At 44.2% G+C, this 19,885-nt stretch overlaps 1 protein-coding gene across 1 annotated transcript in view; it reads left to right on the top strand.

Moving 5' to 3' along the window:
* ttc27 (tetratricopeptide repeat domain 27) overlaps nt 1-19,885 on the top strand; it is a 215,152-nt gene that overhangs the window by 150,491 nt on the left and 44,776 nt on the right. Inside the window, exons 15-16 of the mRNA XM_078229562.1 lie at nt 368-420; nt 2,170-2,335. Coding sequence (XP_078085688.1) covers nt 368-420; nt 2,170-2,335 — 219 coding nt within the window. The remainder of the gene's footprint in view (nt 1-367; nt 421-2,169; nt 2,336-19,885) is intronic.

Genomic DNA, 19,885 nt, shown 5'->3' with positions numbered 1-19,885 from the left:
GAGCTGATTTCAGAGAAGCAGCAGAGGAGGCCAATTGGTCCGTAATGTCTGTTCAGGCTCTTTGAATGAGCTAGTCCTCCATTCATAGCCCTGGAAACTTACCTCCTGCAAATACTTTAATTGAATTTTTGAGGAGAAGGACCATTAAAGAAGTCTTCACTAAAATGAGAGCTGGTGGGAGAGGTTGCACTTGTGAAGAACAGTCCAAAAAAGAACTTTCAACGCGATCCAATTCCTCAGCCACAGCACGTCACTTGAAGTGATATATTGATTCATCAGTTTCCGGTAACTAGTGTCCTTGCGCAGATATGAAACCATTGCTCTGGTTGGTGTCCATGGATTCATTTATGTGTTTCTGTTCTTTCAGAACGCAGAAGCTTGGAACAATCTATCAACAGCGTATATTCGATTAAAGGAAAAGTAAGTCAATGACGTGCTTCTTGTTATTGTGAGGCCAAACAAACATCGGTTTGACTAAAAAAGGAATTATTAGCATTTTTATAAATGTTATACTTAATGTGAAATCACTTTTGAATCTTTCTATCCATTTAAGAACAGGTTGCTGTGACAAGTCGGCCTTCTTTAACAACGCATTGCTTTGACGTATGATTTTACTTTGAAAAACCTCGGTATACATATGTAATAAAATTGTTAGGTAGATTGATCTTTACTCCTTCTTTCTCTTCTACAGTATTGATTTAACACAGTACAACATACGTTATATGCCTTTGAATGTCATGTCCATAAGCCATTGACTGAACATTTATTGAAAATATTAAGACACTTTATACTAATTGCATTACTGAAACCCAAGGGACAGTTCCTGCAGCACAAAACCAAATCAATATTTGTGCTATTATATTTTTTAAATATACTTACTGTTGGGCCCATTCATTCCTTTGAACAGATGAGGGGACAGCACTGGTACGGGGTTTAAAATGAATTTCTTTTTTTGAACAGAGCTTAAGAAAATTAACATGACAAAAGTGAAAAGGAAAAGCAAGCTTGGAGACTGGCTGCTAAGCCAGTCCCTGAACTGAGCTTGAACGGGATCTTGAAACTGAACTGAAAACACACATTAAAATCCACAAGATATCTCAAGCCTTATCCCGTTATTGTTAGATGTCATGCACAGGCTGCCTCTGTCTAGAAAAACAAGCCTTCTTGCAGCTGCTGTTATGAAAAACTTGTTTTGCCTGCATTGTGTACCCCTCAGGAATGCAGTCAATCTTTAGCTAACCCAGCATGCCTTCTGAATTTTAAAATGTAGTCAAGTTATCAGTGTTAGTTAACCCCTACAGTCCAGCATTTAAATGTAATTGCATAGGCAGAAATATCTTAAAATGAAGTCTTTGCATAGACTGAAGCAAGCAGGGCTAAGCATACATAGCATCTCTCACGATAAAGAAGGGGCAGATTTTATCGGGCGGCATGGTGGCACAGTGGTTAGCACTGCTGCCTCACAATGCCAGGTACCTGGGTTCGATTCCGGCTTTGGGTGACTGTGTAGAGTTTGCACGTTCTCCCCGTGTCTGTGTGGGTTTCCTACGGGTGCTCTGGTTTTCTCCCACACTCCAAAGATGCGTGGGTTAGTTTGACTGGCCATGCTAAGTTGGACACAGTAAGAAGTCTCACAACACCAGGTTAAAGTCCAACAGGTTTATTTGGTAGCAAACACCATAAGCTTTCGGAGCCCTGCTCCTTCGTCAGATGGAGTGGAAATGTCCACTCCATCTGACGAAGGAGCAGGGCTCCGAAAGCTTATGGTGTTTGCTACCAAATAAACCTGTTGGACTTTAACCTGGTGTTGTGAGACTTCTTACTGTGTTCACCCCAGTCCAACGCCGGCATCTGCACATCATGCTAAGTTGGCCATTAGTGTCAAATACGTGGGGTGGGATTGTTGTCAGTGCAGGCTTGATGGACTGAATAGCCTCTTTCTGCACTGTAGGGATTCTATGATTTTCTAATCCTTTATTACAAAGAGTTAGAAAATCTTCCTTTGTAGCGTTATCTAGCGATTGTCTCAGGCTGTTGAATTAACAGGTGCAGGGAAACTTTTTTTTCTCACTTCACCTCCTTGGTCAGTCAAACTCAGTGCAATATAACGCAGAGAATCCATAATATCGAGGAGCTCTGAGTGATTTGTTGTATAATTTTGTATTACAGAAGCAAAGCGCTGCGATCACTCCAGGAAGCCATTAAATGTAATTACGAGCATTGGCAAATCTGGGAGAATTACATTCTTACCTGCATCGATGTTGGCGAGTTCAGTGATGCCATTAAAGCATATCATCGACTCATGGATTTGAAAGACAAGTACAGAGATGTTCAGGTGAGTCTTTCCTCTCATCTTATTTTGCTTTCTGATATTTTAGTCACATAGCTGAGCTTCCTTTGTAAGGGGGCTGTTAATACTTTTCAGTTACTGGCGCTTTCTGCACTTTCTAACATATGCATCACATTAGGAAACAAAGACGCTACAAAGAGATACAATCAGCTTAAGCGAGTAGGGAACAAGGTGGCAGATGGGGCATAATATGGAGAAGTAATTCACATTTGCTGGAGAAAAAGACATGCTATCGAAACTTTATGCCTTGCACTCATCAGGACAGATTCACAAGAATATCAGATTCAAAGGGAACAATTTATGCTGCATAAGAAGAGTATAAATTGTTACTCCCTTTGAAATTTGGTATTCTTAGGAATTTGTCCAGAGCAGCACAAGAGAAAAAACTTTGACAGCATGTCTCTTTTTCAGCAATAAACAAATTCTGTACTACCAAGTGACCATTCACTTTTCTGGGAAGAGAGAAAAACAGGATGTTTTTTAAATGGTATAAACTTGAAAATGTTGATATTTAAACTATGGGGCCTTGGGTGTACTCAAATGAGGAACACAAAGTTAGCATGCTGGTACAACAAGCAATTTGGAAGGAAAATGGCATACCGGCATAGGGGTTAGTCTTGTACAGGGCTTTGGAGAGACTACAACTGGAGCAGTAGGTGTAGTTTTGGTCTCCATATTTAAGGACGGAGACACTTGCATTGAAAATGGTTACAGGAAAGCTTCACTAGACTGGCTTGTGAAATGAGAGGGTTGTCTGATGATGAGTAAATTTGGCCTTTGTACTATCTGGAGTTTAAAAGAATGCAAGATGGTTTCATTGAAGCATTCAAGATGATGAAGGGATTTGAAAGGGTCGAAATCCTGTCCCCTGGTTTCCCCAGGCTGGGGATTCCAGAACATGGGGGTGCAGTCGCTGATCATTTAGGGCTGGGGATAAGGACTGATCATTTGGGGCTGGGGTGAGGCCCGATTTCCTCACTCAAAGGATTGTGATCTATGGAAGTCTCTACCCCAGAGGTTTGTGGATGGGATGGACTGATTTTTTTTGTGTTAGGTAATCGAAAGATATGGGGAGTGAACAGGAAAGTGGAGCTGAAGATGATCATATTGAATGGTGGAGCAAGCTCAAGGGGCCGAATGGTCTACTGATGAGCAGCACAGGCTTGGAGGGCCGAAGGGCCTGTTTCCTGTGCTGTATTGTTCTTTGATGCTCATATTTCTAATGTTTGCCCTTGAATGTTTTTTTGAACCTGGGGTAGTGAAGTCTACAAAGCAGGTCACTGTAAATGTATCACTGTGACTGTCATGAGGCACAATGGAAGAAAGATGAGAAATGATTCTGTTTCTAAGGTTATTTTTGAATAAAATGGCAAATTTTAAAAATTATTCCGTCCCTCATCACATTTCCCAGGAATGTTTCCATGCTTCACGCAGCTGGTTACTTTGAAGGACCCTGACTGGTATTGTGTCGGCTAATGAAAAGCTGCTCATTATTGTATGGTAGCGCAAGAGTGGGGTTGTGGTCATCCAAAGGTTAATGCATGTTGTGCTGTTTCAGTGAATTTTAGGGAACCTGCTCGTAAATTCACTCAACAACAAAGGGACACTCGAGGCTGCTTTCTTAATCTCTGATAGATTGTGACTACCAGCCGCACCAAGAAGCTATTGCTTGTGATGCTAAACCGTTTAGCTCTACTTAAGCCTGAGCACAGAGTCAACCCACAACTTTCTATTGTCACTGTTATCTCGTCTTTTGTTTCAAACAGTAAGAGTTTACAATTCTGAAACGTTCGTTCAAATCCATAAGACATATAGTAGAATGGGCAGAGTGGGTGGTACTGTGAGTTAGGATGTTACCCTTTGACCCCTGGGGCCAAGGTTCAATCCTAGACCGAAACCCGTTCGCGTCTTTCTGCCAGGTGTCCCAAAAGCAGAAGTAACATTCCAGTTTGTTTCTAAACCCTTGCCATCCCTCACAAGAAATCCTCTTTCTTTAATCTGAATTATAACTTGTTCTCTGGTTAAATAGTTTTATCACTGACACCGATCCACTTTTTTTGTTTTGATTATAGTTACACACTAGTTAAAGAACGTGCCGTTTTATTCATGACTTAACACAAACTTGTGTTACATTTGAAAGTGAAATGTACACTAGACACTAAATAATGAAACACTGGTGTTAAGTAATGTTCTATTTGGGTGCAGCCAGTTTGACTGCTATAGTCCTTTTAAGCCCCATATATTCTAATATTACTATTTAAATTGTATTTATGAGCATCACAAGTAGGCTTACATTAACACTGCAATGAAGTTACTGTGAAAATCCCCCAGTCGCCACACTCCGTCGCTTGTACGGGTTACACTGAGGTAGAATTTAGCATGGCCAATGCACCTAACCAGCATGTCTTTCAGATGGTGGGAGGAAACCGGAGCCCCCAGAGGAAACCCACGCAGACACGGGGAGAACGTGCAGACTCCACACAGACAGTGACCCAAGCCGGGAATTGAACCCGGGTTTCTGGCAACAACCAAGACACGGGGGGGCTCTCTTGTCAATCTTATAGCACAGATTGTGTACACACACTGTCATTAATGAGGAAAAACATTCAAGTGCAACAGAAGCATTAAGCCAGTCAGAAAGGTCAGTCTTGAATACACAGTGAATCTGTTAGAAAGATCCTGCATGAAATGTAAGGTGGAGTCCGACGAGGGAATGTTCTTTATAAAACCTTGGAAATGTGGGGAGACACTCCTGGAAAACATTTTCTTTTCTAAAGTTGCTTTTCGTTACCATTAAACAGCTGAAACGCAGGTGGATTTGCAACCCCCCAACCCCCCCTCTCAGATCTTGGCCTCAATTTTTCAGAGCTCAAAATGAATTTTAGTGTCTTAATTTTATCAACTGATCCTTCAAGTTTCTGAAGTAATGTCTGACTTTTGGGCCAGGGGTTGGGGAGAGGGGGACGCAGGACGTGTTTACCTCAGACTTCGTATGTCTAGACAATTTCTGGCACAGAGTGTATACATTCTAGGGATGAGCACAAATCTGAGCCAATTTAAGATATCAGCATAATATGGCTTGGCCAGGTTTAACTTTGTTATTTTCTTGTACAGCCACAGGATTCTTCAGAAGAATATAAAACAAAACACGCTTTCCGCCACCACGCTTTCCACCACCACCATACGTAGCTCAGAGCAAGAAATGTTCTGAAGAAGTACTAATTATGAACTGAATGAACTTTGTGTGTTTTGTGTCAACGCATCATGTCAGAGATTCAGATAGAGTAGCGTGTAAATACATCTATGCTGCAAGTTTACTGGTGCACCTAAAATAGCACACAAAGGAAATTAAACCGATTAGAGTGATATCCAGGTCTATGTTTGGAATTCGGTTTGATCAGCCGCAGGCTGTTTGAACCCAGGCCAGGTTACTTGTGCTGCCTGTACAAACAAGGAAGATAGATCCAGACGAACAGAAGTAGAAGCATCCCTGACTTTCCTTCGATACCCGATTGTGGAAACGTTACACTATATTTGGCGCCTGAATCGGGCAAATGGATTTGCAGCCCCAAGTTCCAGCGCTGGCTCCATTGAGTTCCATGTGTGCAGACGTCAATTCACCTGTGTCCAAATGCCAGTGCAGTTTTGAATGCCAGCTCACATTGGAGAAAAGAAATGAAGCATGACTTTGCAAAGGTTTTCAAGCACAGACCGGATCAACTCTGAATGAACCACTTTATGGCACAGTAGTTAGTACTGCTGTTTCACAGCGCCAAGGTCCCAGGTTCAATTCCAGCCTCAGGCAACTGTCTGTGCGGACATTCTCCCCAAGTCTGCGTGGGTTTCCTGCGGGTGTTCCTGTTTCCTCCCACACCCCAAAGATGTGCGGGTTAGGTTGATTGACCATGCTAAGTTGTCTGTTAGCGTCTGGGGGATTAGCAGGGTAAAATGCGTGGGGTTGCAGGAATAGGGCATGGGTGGGATTGTGGTCGGTGCAGTCTTGATGGGCCGAATGGCCTCCTTCTGTACTGTAGGATTCTATGATTCAGTAACGATTGGAATGATTCTGCTGGCCTCAAGCCACATGCCCTAAATTTGATTTGTAGAAGATCACAGTAGAATTGTGCCACACACTGTATCCGTGTGAAGCCTAAACCTCCTTGAACATCTTAGCAAATACACAAGATACGTAGTATGGCTGATCTCGAAATCTCTAATTACTAGATTAAACAGTTTTCAGAGTCTGCCCTTTGAATCTGGTCACTAATTAGCCACCCCTTGTTTCTTAGTGGACTAACTCGCCTTTCTGTAGCGGCATTTCATTGCATTGACCTTTGGTACTGTTTGTCAGGGGTCACAAATGTCAGGCACCATTCATGGAAGTAATGTTTTCCGTGCTGGCATTTTTACAACACGTTCTCTCTGTGACCCTTGATTAACAAAACACCATGTGGACAGAGTAAATACTGGCTAAGAAAGAAATGCTATTGAGTTTATACATCAGTATAAGGCCCTGGGAACTACTGGTGTGAAAACTGGAAGAATGGACAGAGGCAGAAAGCAAAGGATTCAAGAAGCAAGAACGTGCAGTCTGAAATATCTTTGTCTTCATTTGAAAGATTGAGCCTCAGTGTTGTAGAAAGATGAATGTAAATTATGAACTTACCAATCGCACTCTTCCAATTAAGTCAGAAGCTCTACAGATTTACAAGGAAAAGCAATGCAGGTGTGTTACCCTTTCAGATGGAAGATGTAACTTATGTATTTTCTGATCCATTCCAGAGTGAATCCCATGGGCCTTGATTGGCAGCAGGGTGGAAAGGCCGTTCACCGGCCTTCCTGTCCTGGGCTTAATCGAGATGGAGATGGGAAGGTGCCGCGGTCCCCCCCTGCCATTGAATGCCCCCCAACACCAAACTTGCCATAGAGGAGGACACAAGTTTCTGCCCAACTAGTCTTTCTGTCCTTGCAGAGAGACACATCCTCCATTCCAGCAGGATAATATTTGTGCGTTACTTGTTGCGATACTCCTTGCAAAGCACCATTCCCTCCACTGTAGTGTGAGCAGTGGAGTGGGGAATGCCTTTGACCTAGACTTGGTAGCTCCCCTGTATAGATGCGCTTGAAGCAGACACAGCAATCCATTCTCTCCTGACCATGGTCAATGTTCACATGTCGCTCCAGTGTCTGTTGACCAGCTGGAGATTTCTACTAACGGTCTGGTGCCAGTTAATCTTGGGTCGCCCTCCTCTTCCTTGTTCAGTAGGAGCAAGACCTGATGGGTAGACCAAATGATGGAAGTCAGGTGATGTGGCCAGATCAGCTGAGCTGTCTTTTACAGATGATGAATAAAACTGGAGGCTGTTCCGAACACTTTCTTATTTTGGTGTTGGGTGTAAAATGCTACCAGTGTATGCCTAGAATCTTTCGGAGATACCAAAAGCATCCAATTCATGGTAGGTTTTCAGGTCCCAAGTTTCACAATCACTTAGGAGCATGGAGAGCATATTTGCACTGTAGAACCGAAGCTTTGTTTTCACGGAAATCTTATTGTTCCAAATGTTTTTCAGTTTTGTTGAAATACGATGGTGCTTTGTCTATCTTGCATTGAGCTCTTAGTCTATGGCTCCCTGGATATTGATTGGATTGTCCAAGTAGGCAAAGACATCTCTGATCTCAACATTGTTTTGATTGACATAAACATCTGTTATTTGTTGGCAGTTTCCCGTCATCACATTTTTTTTGTTGTCTTGGCTCCTATGTTGAGTCCCACATCTCCTCAGTCACATTACTGTTTGAGTTGATGAGCTGTTGCAGTCTGACAGGACAGTGATGTCATCAACACGAGTCCAAATCTGTAAGCTGGCCATCATTGTTCCATTTCAATCCAAGGTGACCCATGGCAACTTCTTTAATACCCAGTCAATGGCAACAACAAGAGAAGAGGGGAAAGAATGCAACCTTGCCTGACCTTGGACAGACACTGTAACCATCCTCTGTCATAGAGTCATAGCGGTTTACAGCATGGGAACAGGCCCTTCGGTGCAACTTGTCCATGCCACCCTTTTTTTTTAAACCACTAAGCTAGTCCCAATTGCTTGCGTTTAGCCCATATCCCTCTATACTCATCTTACCCATGTGACTGTCAAAATGCTTTTTAAAAGACAAAATTGTACCCGCCTCTACTACTATCTCTGGCAGCTCGTCCAGACATTCACCACCTAACACAGCATCTGGAATTCTCTTGGATCTTCTCAATAGCTGTAACTATCCTTGATGGGATGCGAAATAAAGAAAGAATCTTCCAGGGTGAAGGTTGGTATAGGCCTTGGTGAAGTCAGTGAAGCCGATGGCGAAGAAGGCTTGAAACACATAGCAGTTTTCAATGATGTGCCATAGTGTAAAAAGCTGCTCATTGCAAGAGCGATTTGGTCTGAAGCCTGGTTGTTGTTTTTGAAGTTCACCATTCACAATGACTCAAATATGGTTAAGGATCATTTGGCAGTAGATCTTACCTGGTGATGATCGGAGAGTGACTCCCTTCACATTCAGTGAGGTTGCCTTTTGCTAGGGACGCAGACAGTTGATCCAGTTGATCTTCCCAATCTTGGAGAACAGTGCCAGTGTCCTAGATCTGGTTATAAAATTTACGTAACTCCTGAACAGTGGCTTCTCCATCTGCGTTTAGTGGTGATGGTATCTATGCTGAGCGACCTATTGCTTTTGAGTGTAGCAATTGTCTCTCTCATCTCAATGTCAGTGAATTTCACTATACTTCATTGGAAACTCCGTTGTGGCCTGGTTGACTTGGACTGGGATGGTCGTAGCAGGTCTAGTGAGGACTTCTTGGAAGTGTTTTGCCCATCGTGATAACTTGAATGGGGGTGGCTGCTTTAAAACAGGCTTGTCCAAAATGTGGCCCACAGACCACTAACTGGCCTGGCACACACCTCTGTCTGGCCTGCCGACTCCTTATTCAATATATTGTCAGTAAATGAATTCTAAGATTCTTTAAAGAACTGCTCACATGCATTGGCCCACTCGCATTCTAGTCATTTTTATTGCTTATTTTACTCTCTTTTAACTTAACAGTTTATTCCTATGACATCGCTCAACATTAGTTACTTTCCTTAAACCACAAACGTTTTTTTTGAAATTCGGTTTATTGTTGTGCCAATCCTTATCTTTCTGAAATTTCATTGAGTTGAAAAATATGCAAATATACCCCACCTCTGCCTCGCCGAATAAAAACTTTAGACCAGCCAGCTTTAAAAAAATATCACTTTTGGGGCGGCACGGTGGCACAGTGGTTAGCACTGCTGCCTCACAGCACCAGGGACCCGGGTTCAATTCCGGCCTCGGGTCACTGTCTGTGTGGAGTTTGCACGTTCCCCCTGTGTCTGCGTGGGTTTCCTCCGGGTGCTCTGGTTCCCTTCCACAGCCCAAAGATGTGCTGGTTAGGTTGATTGGCCATGCTAAATTGACCCTAGTGTCAGGGAGATTAGCAGGGTGAATGTGCGGGGTTACGGGAGTAGTGGGATTGTGGTCAGTGCAGACTCGATGGGCCAAATAGCCTCCTTCTGTACTGTAGGGATTCTATTAAGCAGCAAAATATTTAGTGTCCACTGCTCCAATATATTTTGCATTCACGTCTTTGCAAAATGCCAGTGCAAATCCACGGTAAATGGAAATTTGTTCCAAACATGAAATTCCATTGCACTGATATCGAGAAGCACCAAATCCATCTCTCCATTTATGTCCACTCTTGTGTTCAGAAAGTGCAGAACCAAAATAATACATTCGTACATGTTCAGAGCCCTCATACACGTACAATTAATGTCTGAACGTGTTGGTGAATCTATCCTTTCGTGTGCCAACCTAATTAAAAGGCAAATGATTGTGGTTCTCTGTAGAAATTGGCATCGCCTGGCTTTGATTGTTAGTGTCTGATGGTGGGCCCCTGATACACAACTGGGAGATTGAAGGAGCAATGCATTCCAATAGCATGTATTGTCCTTGGGTCTCGTACCTGGGGGTATCCGAAATATGCACTGGGGCGTTCTACCCACACACCCGGAAGCCCCCATCTAAGATGCACAGCAATTGCCCGGGAGGTTCAGACTTCCATTGGGCAATTGCTCTGTAATGGGAACCATCCAGTACAGCGATTCAAATCACAAACTCCGGATGGTTCCAATTGTATTACAGTAATAGTTACCAGAAAAATTTAGAAGAATTAAAAACCACTTCTAATTTCTGGGCATTGAGAGTAGTGATAACAGCCCACTTACCCCCCCAACTCGCCAACTATCCTCCCCACTCCCTCTGATGTCCTCCCTACCCCACATCAACCCCTGCTTTACGGCAGCCCGTGCATCATCTGTCTTCCTTACCTCCAATTCAGCTGCTCTGGCATAAGGCTTTGGGGATCTGCAGCACTGCATCTTTCTCACCTGGCCCAAGTTGGAAGTTCAGGTGAGAAAGGTGGAGCTGCATTTTAGGGTAAGTAACTCGAAGCAGAGTGGCAATCCGACTCTGCCACTCAATGGAAGTTAGGGGCCGTAGCTGTTAAGAGCAAGACAGCATGGAAGAACCGAAGGAAAGTTTTTTTCTTTCCCTGTGAGTGCCACATTCCGTCTGCAGCTTTCAGATTGCAGGTAATGCACATTTCCTGTCTTAGCAAACTTTGCAAAGCAGTGATGTAAAAAGTTTACATGTTGTGTCTGATTATTATGAATTTTTGGAATGTGTTAAATTGCACCATGGGCTATTAATGTGTGGATCTGCACTAACCTTTACCCAGATACCAAACATCTTGGGGGGGGGGGGGGGGCGCGATTCTCCTGTCCAGGCCGGAAGACTCGAGCGGAGGCCGTTTCATGGGCTCCCTGCTGGGCGCCATGGCCTCCGCGATTCTCTGGCAGCCAGAGTTCCGGCGCCGTCAGCTCCGCACCAGAAATTTCACTCCCGTATTTCACTCCAGTGGGGTTTAGTATAGCTCCCCACTTATGGGGAACTGGTGGCCCGATCCCGCTGGAGTGAGTGTGGGGGGCAATCGAGGCCTCCCCAGTGGGTCGTGCGCTGGGGATGGGGGCTGCCCCCTGGGCATTGCCACCTTGGCAGTACCAGCTTGGGCCCCCTTGCATTGCCCAAGGGGCAAAGTGCCAGTGCTCAGGGGGCATCTTGGCACTGCCCACCGGGCATAGGGCTTTAACAGGGCCTGACGGTGGGGGGGGGGGGGGTGCCTTTGGGGGTGATCGGTGGGGGTGGGGGCTCCCGCTGTCACTCTGCATTTGGACTGAGTGACAGAGGGAGGGAAGCCAGCAACCAGGATTGGCAAATGGGTTGGGTGGCGAGGGGGGGGTCAGCCTGCTGGGGGGGGGGGGGGGGGTCAAGGCTGATCTGGGCATGTTCGGGGGGTGAACAATTGGGCCCTATTCCCATTCGCAGAGACAGGGAATGCGGGGGGGGTGGGAGTGGGGGGTTGCAGGTCTCGGCAGCGATCGAGCTGGCCAGTGATCGGAAGGCCGGCAATGTGTGTGCTGATCTCGGAGCTGACAAATCGGCGCATGCGCAGTGGCCAGGTCAGCGCTGTGCTGCCGGCCTCTCCAGCGGGAAAAGGCCCCACCTCCTGATTTTCAGCATGATTCACGCTGAAGCACTCTGCGGTGCACAAAGTGTCGGAGATTCATTTTGAAACTTCCGCTGAAAAAGACAGCATGATTTACTCCAGTTTTTACACAAATTCAACACTTAGAATTTTTTTGGGACAATGACCCACCTGGTTTTGGTTGAGTTGACGAAAGGGAGGCACTGAAAAAAAAGGGAAGAGAAGAAAAGCCAGAGAATGCAGATTTTACCCAGGCACAAATATAGAGTGTGTGACACATGGGCCACAGTTCTGTAACTCTTAGCAAGCAGCTGAAGATGGGCAGTGATAGAGACCTTGAGGGCAGCTATTCTGCCCTCAGTCACAGTCAGAATAGTGTTAGTCAACAGCGTTAGTTTGCTCAGGGTTAAATTTCTCTTGGCCTGGGAATAGAATGTCATGGTGATCTTAACTGGCACTGAAGGAGAATAACTTGCGAAGGAAAAATGAATTAAATCTTCGGACAGAAATGCCACAATTTTTGGAACAAAAAGCGTTTTTTTCTCGCAAAAGCTCAAAGCTTTCTGTTCCCTAATAAAAGCTGCATATTTGCAGTATAGCCATTGGCACGTAATTGCGTACAGTTAAAGCTACTTCAGATTGGATTCAGAGAGTCTGGCATCAGAGAGCCAGGTCTTGGCTTTTACTTTGCTGAATCTGGATCCCTTATTCCTTCGGTGGAATTGTAGATCAATTTGTCATAAGTCTGTGAGTCTAACACCAAGATAAGGGACTTGGATTTAGCAGTGTAAATGGTGAGAAGCCAGAATCTAAATTAAAACAGGACTCATACAAACACGACTTCAGATTAAGCAATACAGAAATCAGGGCGTCATTAGGAATGAGGTCCTTTAAAGAGCATTTTGATGTTCAATGTGGGACTTCTGTTAATCAGATCAATATTCAATTCGATCACGTTATGTGTTGAGACTGTCACTTCTTGCTGTTACTTTGTATTCTTGTTCTCATAATCAGATGAGAGTTTGTGATATGGTATTCCTTAGAAACGACAGTTGAGCCCATCATGTTTCTTATATTACATTTGTTAATTCAGGACTATAAAGTTTATTTATTAGTCACAAGTATTACAAGTATTAGTCACAAGGCTTACATTAACACTGCAATGAAGTTACTGTGAAAATCCCCTAGTCGTCACACTCCGGCGCCTGTTCGGGGTACACTGAGGGAGAATTTAGCATGGCCCAATGCACCCTAACCAGCACGTCTTTCGGACTGTGGGAGGAAACCGGAGCACGCGGAGGAAACTCATGCAGACACAGGGAGAGCATGCAGTCTCCCCACAGACAGTGACCCAAGCCGGGAATGGAACCTGGGTTCCTGGTGCTGTGAAGCAGCAGTGCTAACCACTGTGCCACCGTGTCTCCCCATCCAGACCTATGCTACCGTGCCGTCCTGGAAGCAGCATTATGAAAATAACTTTTTATTTATCTTTTCTTTCAAAATCTAATACAATACCAAGTTTTTTTAACTGTTCGGATTGGTCAGTTTAAGAACACAAGAACTAGGAGCAGGAGGAGGCCATCTGGCCCCTTGAGCCTGCTCCGCCATTCAATATGATCATGGCTGATCTTTTTGTGGACTCAGCTCCACTTACCCGCCGCTCACCATAGCCCTTAATTCCTTTACTGTTCAAAAATGCATATCTATCCTTGCCTTAAAAACATTCAATGAGGCAGCCTCAACTGCTTCACTGGGCAGGGAATTCCACAGATTCACAACCCTTTGTGTGAAGAAGTTCCTCCTCAACTCAGTCCTAAATCTGCTTCCCCTTATTTTGAGGCTATGTCCCCTAGCTCTAGTTTCACCCGCCAGTGGAAACAACTTCCCTGCTTCTATCTTATCTATTCCCTTCATGATCTTATATGTTTCTGTAAGATCTCCCCTCATTCTTCTGAATTCCAATGAGTATAGCCCCAGTCTACTCAGCCGCTCCTCATAAGCCAACCCTCTCAACTCCGGAATCAACCTAGTGAATCTCCTCTGCACCCCCTCCAATACCAGTGTATCCTTTCTCAAGTAAGGAGACCAAAACTGTACACAATACTCCAGGTGTATATCAGTTGGTTTTACACCTTCTCTGTTTATTCCAAGTGATTTCTATCAAATACTCGATACCTTCATGTTGCAATAAAATGTTGCAACGATCGCTTAGTCTGTTGGGTGGGTTTGTTGGGTGGGTAGTGCCTGGGTTTCGTTTTCAGCACCATTTTCCACTGGGACAGAACTGCAAAATCAAAATGTAGTCAGTTTTTATTGGGATAAGATGCATAACAAATTTGTAAAAAGAAAAGTCGTTTCAGGGAAGAGGTTGATGACTGCAATGCTTAAAAAAAATCCGATTCTGCTTATTGCATTAAGTTACATTTTGAAATGTGTGAGTGTCATCCAAGTGGCTGCCTTTAAGTTTTCAGCCCCATTTTCAACAGGGATGGGGCTAAGGCGAGTGGAAATGAAATCTTTTATAGTTGGATAGCAAATTTATAAAAAATGTTGTTTCAAAGAAGTGTTTGCCTAAATAAACAGTGGAAGGTAAGCTTCCAGAAGTATGGACAAGGGGAGATGCTGACTCTCTCTTTCTCCCTGGGGTATGGTTACTCTCTCTCTCTTATGGGGTATGGTCAGGGGAGTTGCTGACTTTCTCGGGGTACGCCTTGGCAATGTGATCCATCTCTCTTGATGCCCAGTCACCAACTGTGTCACAAGGCCACCTTACATCCTCCAACTTGTGAGGTTTGTGAATCAGGCTGAGAAAAAATGCAGTCCTCACCCCCAGAAAGTACAAACTCCAGGCGGTGTTTTCTACATTAATTGTGGAATTGGGAGGTACTCTGTGGTGCTGGCAGAGTGGGAGGGGGAAAAATGGAAGAGGGTAAGAGGAACCCAACAATAAAACTACCCTGCCTGGAGGCAGGGGAAGAATGGTGAGGCAGCAATGGAAGGTGATCCGACATGGTGGGGATGGGGAAATAGCCATTGTTACAGGACCACATTGGAGGGATGGGAAAGGGATGGCATAAGATAGGGATTTAAAGAAGTATTTTTGCAATAAAGATACCAGTTTTATCTCAAAAGTTTAGCAGTCCTCTGCTGCTATAAAATAAGCTCCGATTCTGACCACCATTCTCCCCCCCCCAGCCCCACTTCCACACCAGCCTCAATAACACGATGAGAGCACCCATTCCCCACTTTGAGTGTGACAGGTGAGTACGCAGGAAACCTACTACTGGGCCATTAATGGAGCTACTCAGAGCAGGCTGAGTATTATGCGACAGTAGCTTGTCTTCCTTAGGGAAGCAACCCGCTAACATGCTGAGATGATGAATTGATTTTGGGGCAAAGGAGTATTCTGAGGTCAAGTTACTCCCCTGTTGTACCAGTATATTGTGATACGATAACCTGCCCTACAACACTTTAATGTAAATGTTTTACCCATGCTTGAGGGCAAATGATTTTGGCTTGGCATGCCATCCCATAACAATTCCTCAGACCTCTAGACATTGATTGCCCGAATTCTTCGGTTTTGTGTAAACAGTTCCTCGGGCTATGAATCTACTGATTCTGAGAAATACAGATCATTGGCTCCAGCTCCGTTCTACGCATCCTCTAACTCTTTGCAGTTTTGAACATTGCAATCATGGAGAGTATATTTCCAAACAGCATTCTGTGCAATAAAATTGATTCATTGCTCTGCAAGCTGTCTAGCCCTCAAAAGGGATTTCAGAGTTGATATTCTGCATAAGGCAATCTACTTTACACATGACTGAGGTATTCTGTGAAACGGGCAAGATCTAATATAGAGGGACTGTAAATTATAGGAAACATTTCGACTGCAAGCACATTTGTTTACGACAAACTCCTTACTCTACTGACTGTACATCCACTTCATCCTTGTGGAAATAAATCAAAGTGGTCTTCAGGATTCAGATTTCCAGTTTATCTGATGGTTTCTATCAAACGCGCCAAGTTCTGTTCACCTTTTGCCCTTGTGCTCGCCAACCGACATTGGCTCCTGATCAAACAATGTGTTGATTATAAAATTCCCAATCCTTGTTTTCACATCTCTCTATGTCTATGGTCTCACCTTTCCCTATCTGCAAACTCCTCCAGCTCCACAAGCCTGCAAGATGCCTGCGCTCATCTAATTCTGGCCACTTCGGCATTCTCGATTTTAAATCGCTCTATCATTGGTGGTCGCCCCTTCAGTTGTTTAGGCACTGAAGCTCTGGAACACCCTCCCTACACCTCTCCACCTCACTTTCCTCCTTTAAATCACTCCTTAAAACATACCTCTTTGACCAAGCTTTTGGTCATCTCACCTAACCTCTCCTTATGTGGCTTGATGCCATATTTGAATTTATAATGCTCCTCCACCATATGTACAGCAACCTTTCATGGAAAAGGCCCACCATCATCTTCTCAAAAGCCAGTAGGGATGGGCAATAAATGCTGCCCAGTGAACCCCACATCTGGAGAATGATTTTATGAAGGGTCTGTGGATTATGTACTCATTCTTATATGGGATGGCTTCACAGCAAAGCATTGCTTGTTGAAAGGTGAATAGCACAATTTTGGCAATGACATAATGAGCTGCTGTGGTTCTCTGTCCGGATACCTGTTCTTCTTGTGTCAAGGGCAGGTGATGGCCTAGAGGTATTAACTCTAGACTATTAATCCAGAAACTCAGCTAATGTTCTGGGGAGTGGAGTTCGAATCCCACCACGGCAGATGGTAGAATTTGAATTCAAATTAAAAATATCTTGAATTAAGAATCTGATGACCATGAAACCATTGTCGGTTATCAGAAAAACCCATCTGGTTCACTAATGTCCTTTAGGGAAGGAAATCTGCCATCCTTACCCAGTCTGGCCTACTTGTGACTCCAGAGCCACAGCAATGTCGTTGACTCGCAACTGCCCTCCAAGGGCGACTAGGGATGGGCAATAACTGCTGGCCAGCCAGTAACACCCATGTCCCACGAATGAATGAAAAAGAATGTTATCATCCATAGCATTTTGGATTTTTCATGGTCGACATCTTTCAAAGGATGTGTCACAACCATGTACCTGAAAAAATTGGTTAACTTGAACACTGCTTCGTCTTTTGGTATGTAATTGTGTTTTTATGTTAATGATATCATAAGATACCTTGGTTTGACCACAATTGGACACTGCACAGTTCCGGCCTCTCAATACTTTGGTTAGACCGCATTTAGGAATAAAAACATATGTTCAGAGGCCGAGCAGAGGTTGATGGAATGGGAGAGCAATCATGTGGAATACAGACACCACTATTTGGGTTGAATGATCTGTTTCTGTGCTATATGTTTGGTGTAGATTTACGTCATTAATGAATGAAGCTGCTACAAAAGGTAAACACCTTACAACAGATTTCAAATCGCTTAATACACATTACATGCAGTCAGTTTAGAAATATAGTGACTCTTGTTAGGTAACAAATGCGGCAGCCATTTTCCGCAGTGCAGGTTGATGTTTTTGGTCTTCGCAATATTGAATATAGAGAGGAATATAAAATCTTAGAATTGTTACAGCATAGGAGACCATTCAGCTCATTGAGCCCATGCCAGCTCTTGCAAGAGGAATTTAGTTAGTCCCACCGCCCTTTTCCTGTAGGAAAGGCTATGTCCTCAGACCTTACTATACTCCTTATTCACCTATGACTGTGTGGCCAAATTTCCCTCCCACTGGATTTTCAAGTTTGCTGATGACAAGTGGGTCAGATCTCAAACAATGATGAGACGGACTACAGGAAAGAGATAGAGGATCTGGTGAACTGGTGCGACAATAATCTCTCCCTCAATGTCAACGAAGTGTCATGGAGAACATGCCTCTGTCTACATCAATGGGGACGTAGTAGAAATGGTCGGGAGCTTCCAAGTTTCTAGGTATCCAGAGCAACAACAACCTATCCTGGTACCCCCATGCCAACGCTGTAGTTAAGAAAGCCTACCAACGCCTCTACTTTCTCAGAAGACTAAGGAAATTTGGCATGTCTGCTACAACTCTCACCAACTTTTACAGATGTACCATAGAAAGCATTCTTTCTGGTTGTATCACAGCTTGGTATGGCTCCTGCTCTGTCCAAAACCACAGAAAATTACAGAGTCATGAATGAAGCTCAATCCATCACTCAAATCAACCTCCCACCCATTGACTCCGTCTACACTTTCCACTGCCTCAGAAAAGCAGCCAGCATAATTAAGGACCCCACACACCTCAGGCATACTCTCTTCCACCACCTTCCATCGGGAAAAAGATACAAAAAAAGGTACATAAACCAACCGTCTCAAGAACAATTTCTTCCCTGCTGCTGTCAGACTTTTGAATGGACCTACATCGTAAAACGTTGATCTTTCTCTACACCCTAGCTACGACTGTAACACTACATTCTGCACTCTCTCCTTCCCTTCTCTATGTACGGTATGCTTTGTCTGTATAGCGCGCAAGAACAGAGAACAGTACAGCATAGGAACAGGCCCTTCGGCCCTCCAAGCCTGCGCCGATCACGTTTACCTATCTAGACCAACTGCTTATATCCCTCTATTCCCCGTTTGTTCATATGCCTATCAAGATAAGTCTTAAGTGTTGGTAATGTAACTGTCTCAACCACCTCACTTGGCAGTGCGTTCCAGGCCCCCACCACTCTCTGTAAAAAAACTTCCCCCGCATATCTCCGCTGAACCTTTCCCCCCTTATCTTGAACTTGTGCCCCTTGTAATTGTCATTTCTGCCCCGGGATAAACCTTCCAACTGTTCACCCTATCTATACCTCTCATAGTTTTATAAACTTCTATCAGGTCGTCCCTCAGCCTTCGTCTTTCCACAGAGAACAATCCCAGTTTATTCAATCTCTCCTCATAGCTAATACTCTCCATACCAGGCAACATTCTGGTAAACCTTTCCTGTACTCTTTCCAAAGCCTCCACGTCCTTCTGCTGGTGTGGCGATCAGAATTGGACATAGTATTCCAAATGTGGCCTAACCAACGTTTTATATAACTGTAACATAATTTGCCAACTTCTATACTCGATGCCCCGTCCGATGAAGGCAAGCATGCCATATGCTTTCTTCACCACCTTTTCCACCTGTGCTGCCACTTTTAAGGATCTGTGGACCTGTCCTCCCAGATCTCTCCATGTGTCTATGCTCCTGATGGTTCTGCCATTTATTTTGTAGCTCCCACCTGAATTGGATCTACCAAAATGTGTCACCTCGCATTTGTCTGGATTAAATTCCATCTGCCATTTCTCCGCCCAATTTTCCAGTCTATCTATATCCTCTGGCAATCTTCATCACTGTCCGCAACTCCGCCAATCTTAGTATCATCCGCAAATTTGCGAATCAGACCAGCTACATTTTCTTCCAAGTCATTTATATATATTACAAACAGCAGAGGTCCCAGCACTGATCCCTGCGGAACACCACTGGTTACAGACCTCTATTCAGAAAAACACCCTTCCACCGCTACCCTCTGTCTTCTGTGGCCAAGCCAGTTCTAAATCCATCTAGCCAGTTCATCCTTTGTGCCGTGAGCTCTACTCTTTTGCACCAGCTTGCCTTACTAAAGTCCATGTAGACAACATCCTAAGCCCTTCCTTCGTCAATCATTTTTGTCACCTCCTCAAAAACTATATTAGTGAGACATGACCTCCCATGTACAAAACCATGCTGTCTGTCGCTAACAAGACCATTCAGTTCCAAATGTGTATAGATCCTATGCCTAAGAATCTTCTCCAACAGTTTCATTATCACGGGCATCAAGCTCACCGGCCTATAATTACCCGGGTTATCCTTGCTACCCTTCTTAAATAACGGGACAACATTGGCTATCGTCCAATCCTCTGGTAC

Source organism: Mustelus asterias, chromosome 15, assembly GCF_964213995.1.
Source record: "Mustelus asterias chromosome 15, sMusAst1.hap1.1, whole genome shotgun sequence".
Lineage (NCBI taxonomy): Eukaryota > Metazoa > Chordata > Chondrichthyes > Carcharhiniformes > Triakidae > Mustelus > Mustelus asterias.
The sequence above is the reverse complement of the archived record's forward strand: the minus strand, read 5'-3'. Positions and strand labels throughout refer to the sequence as shown.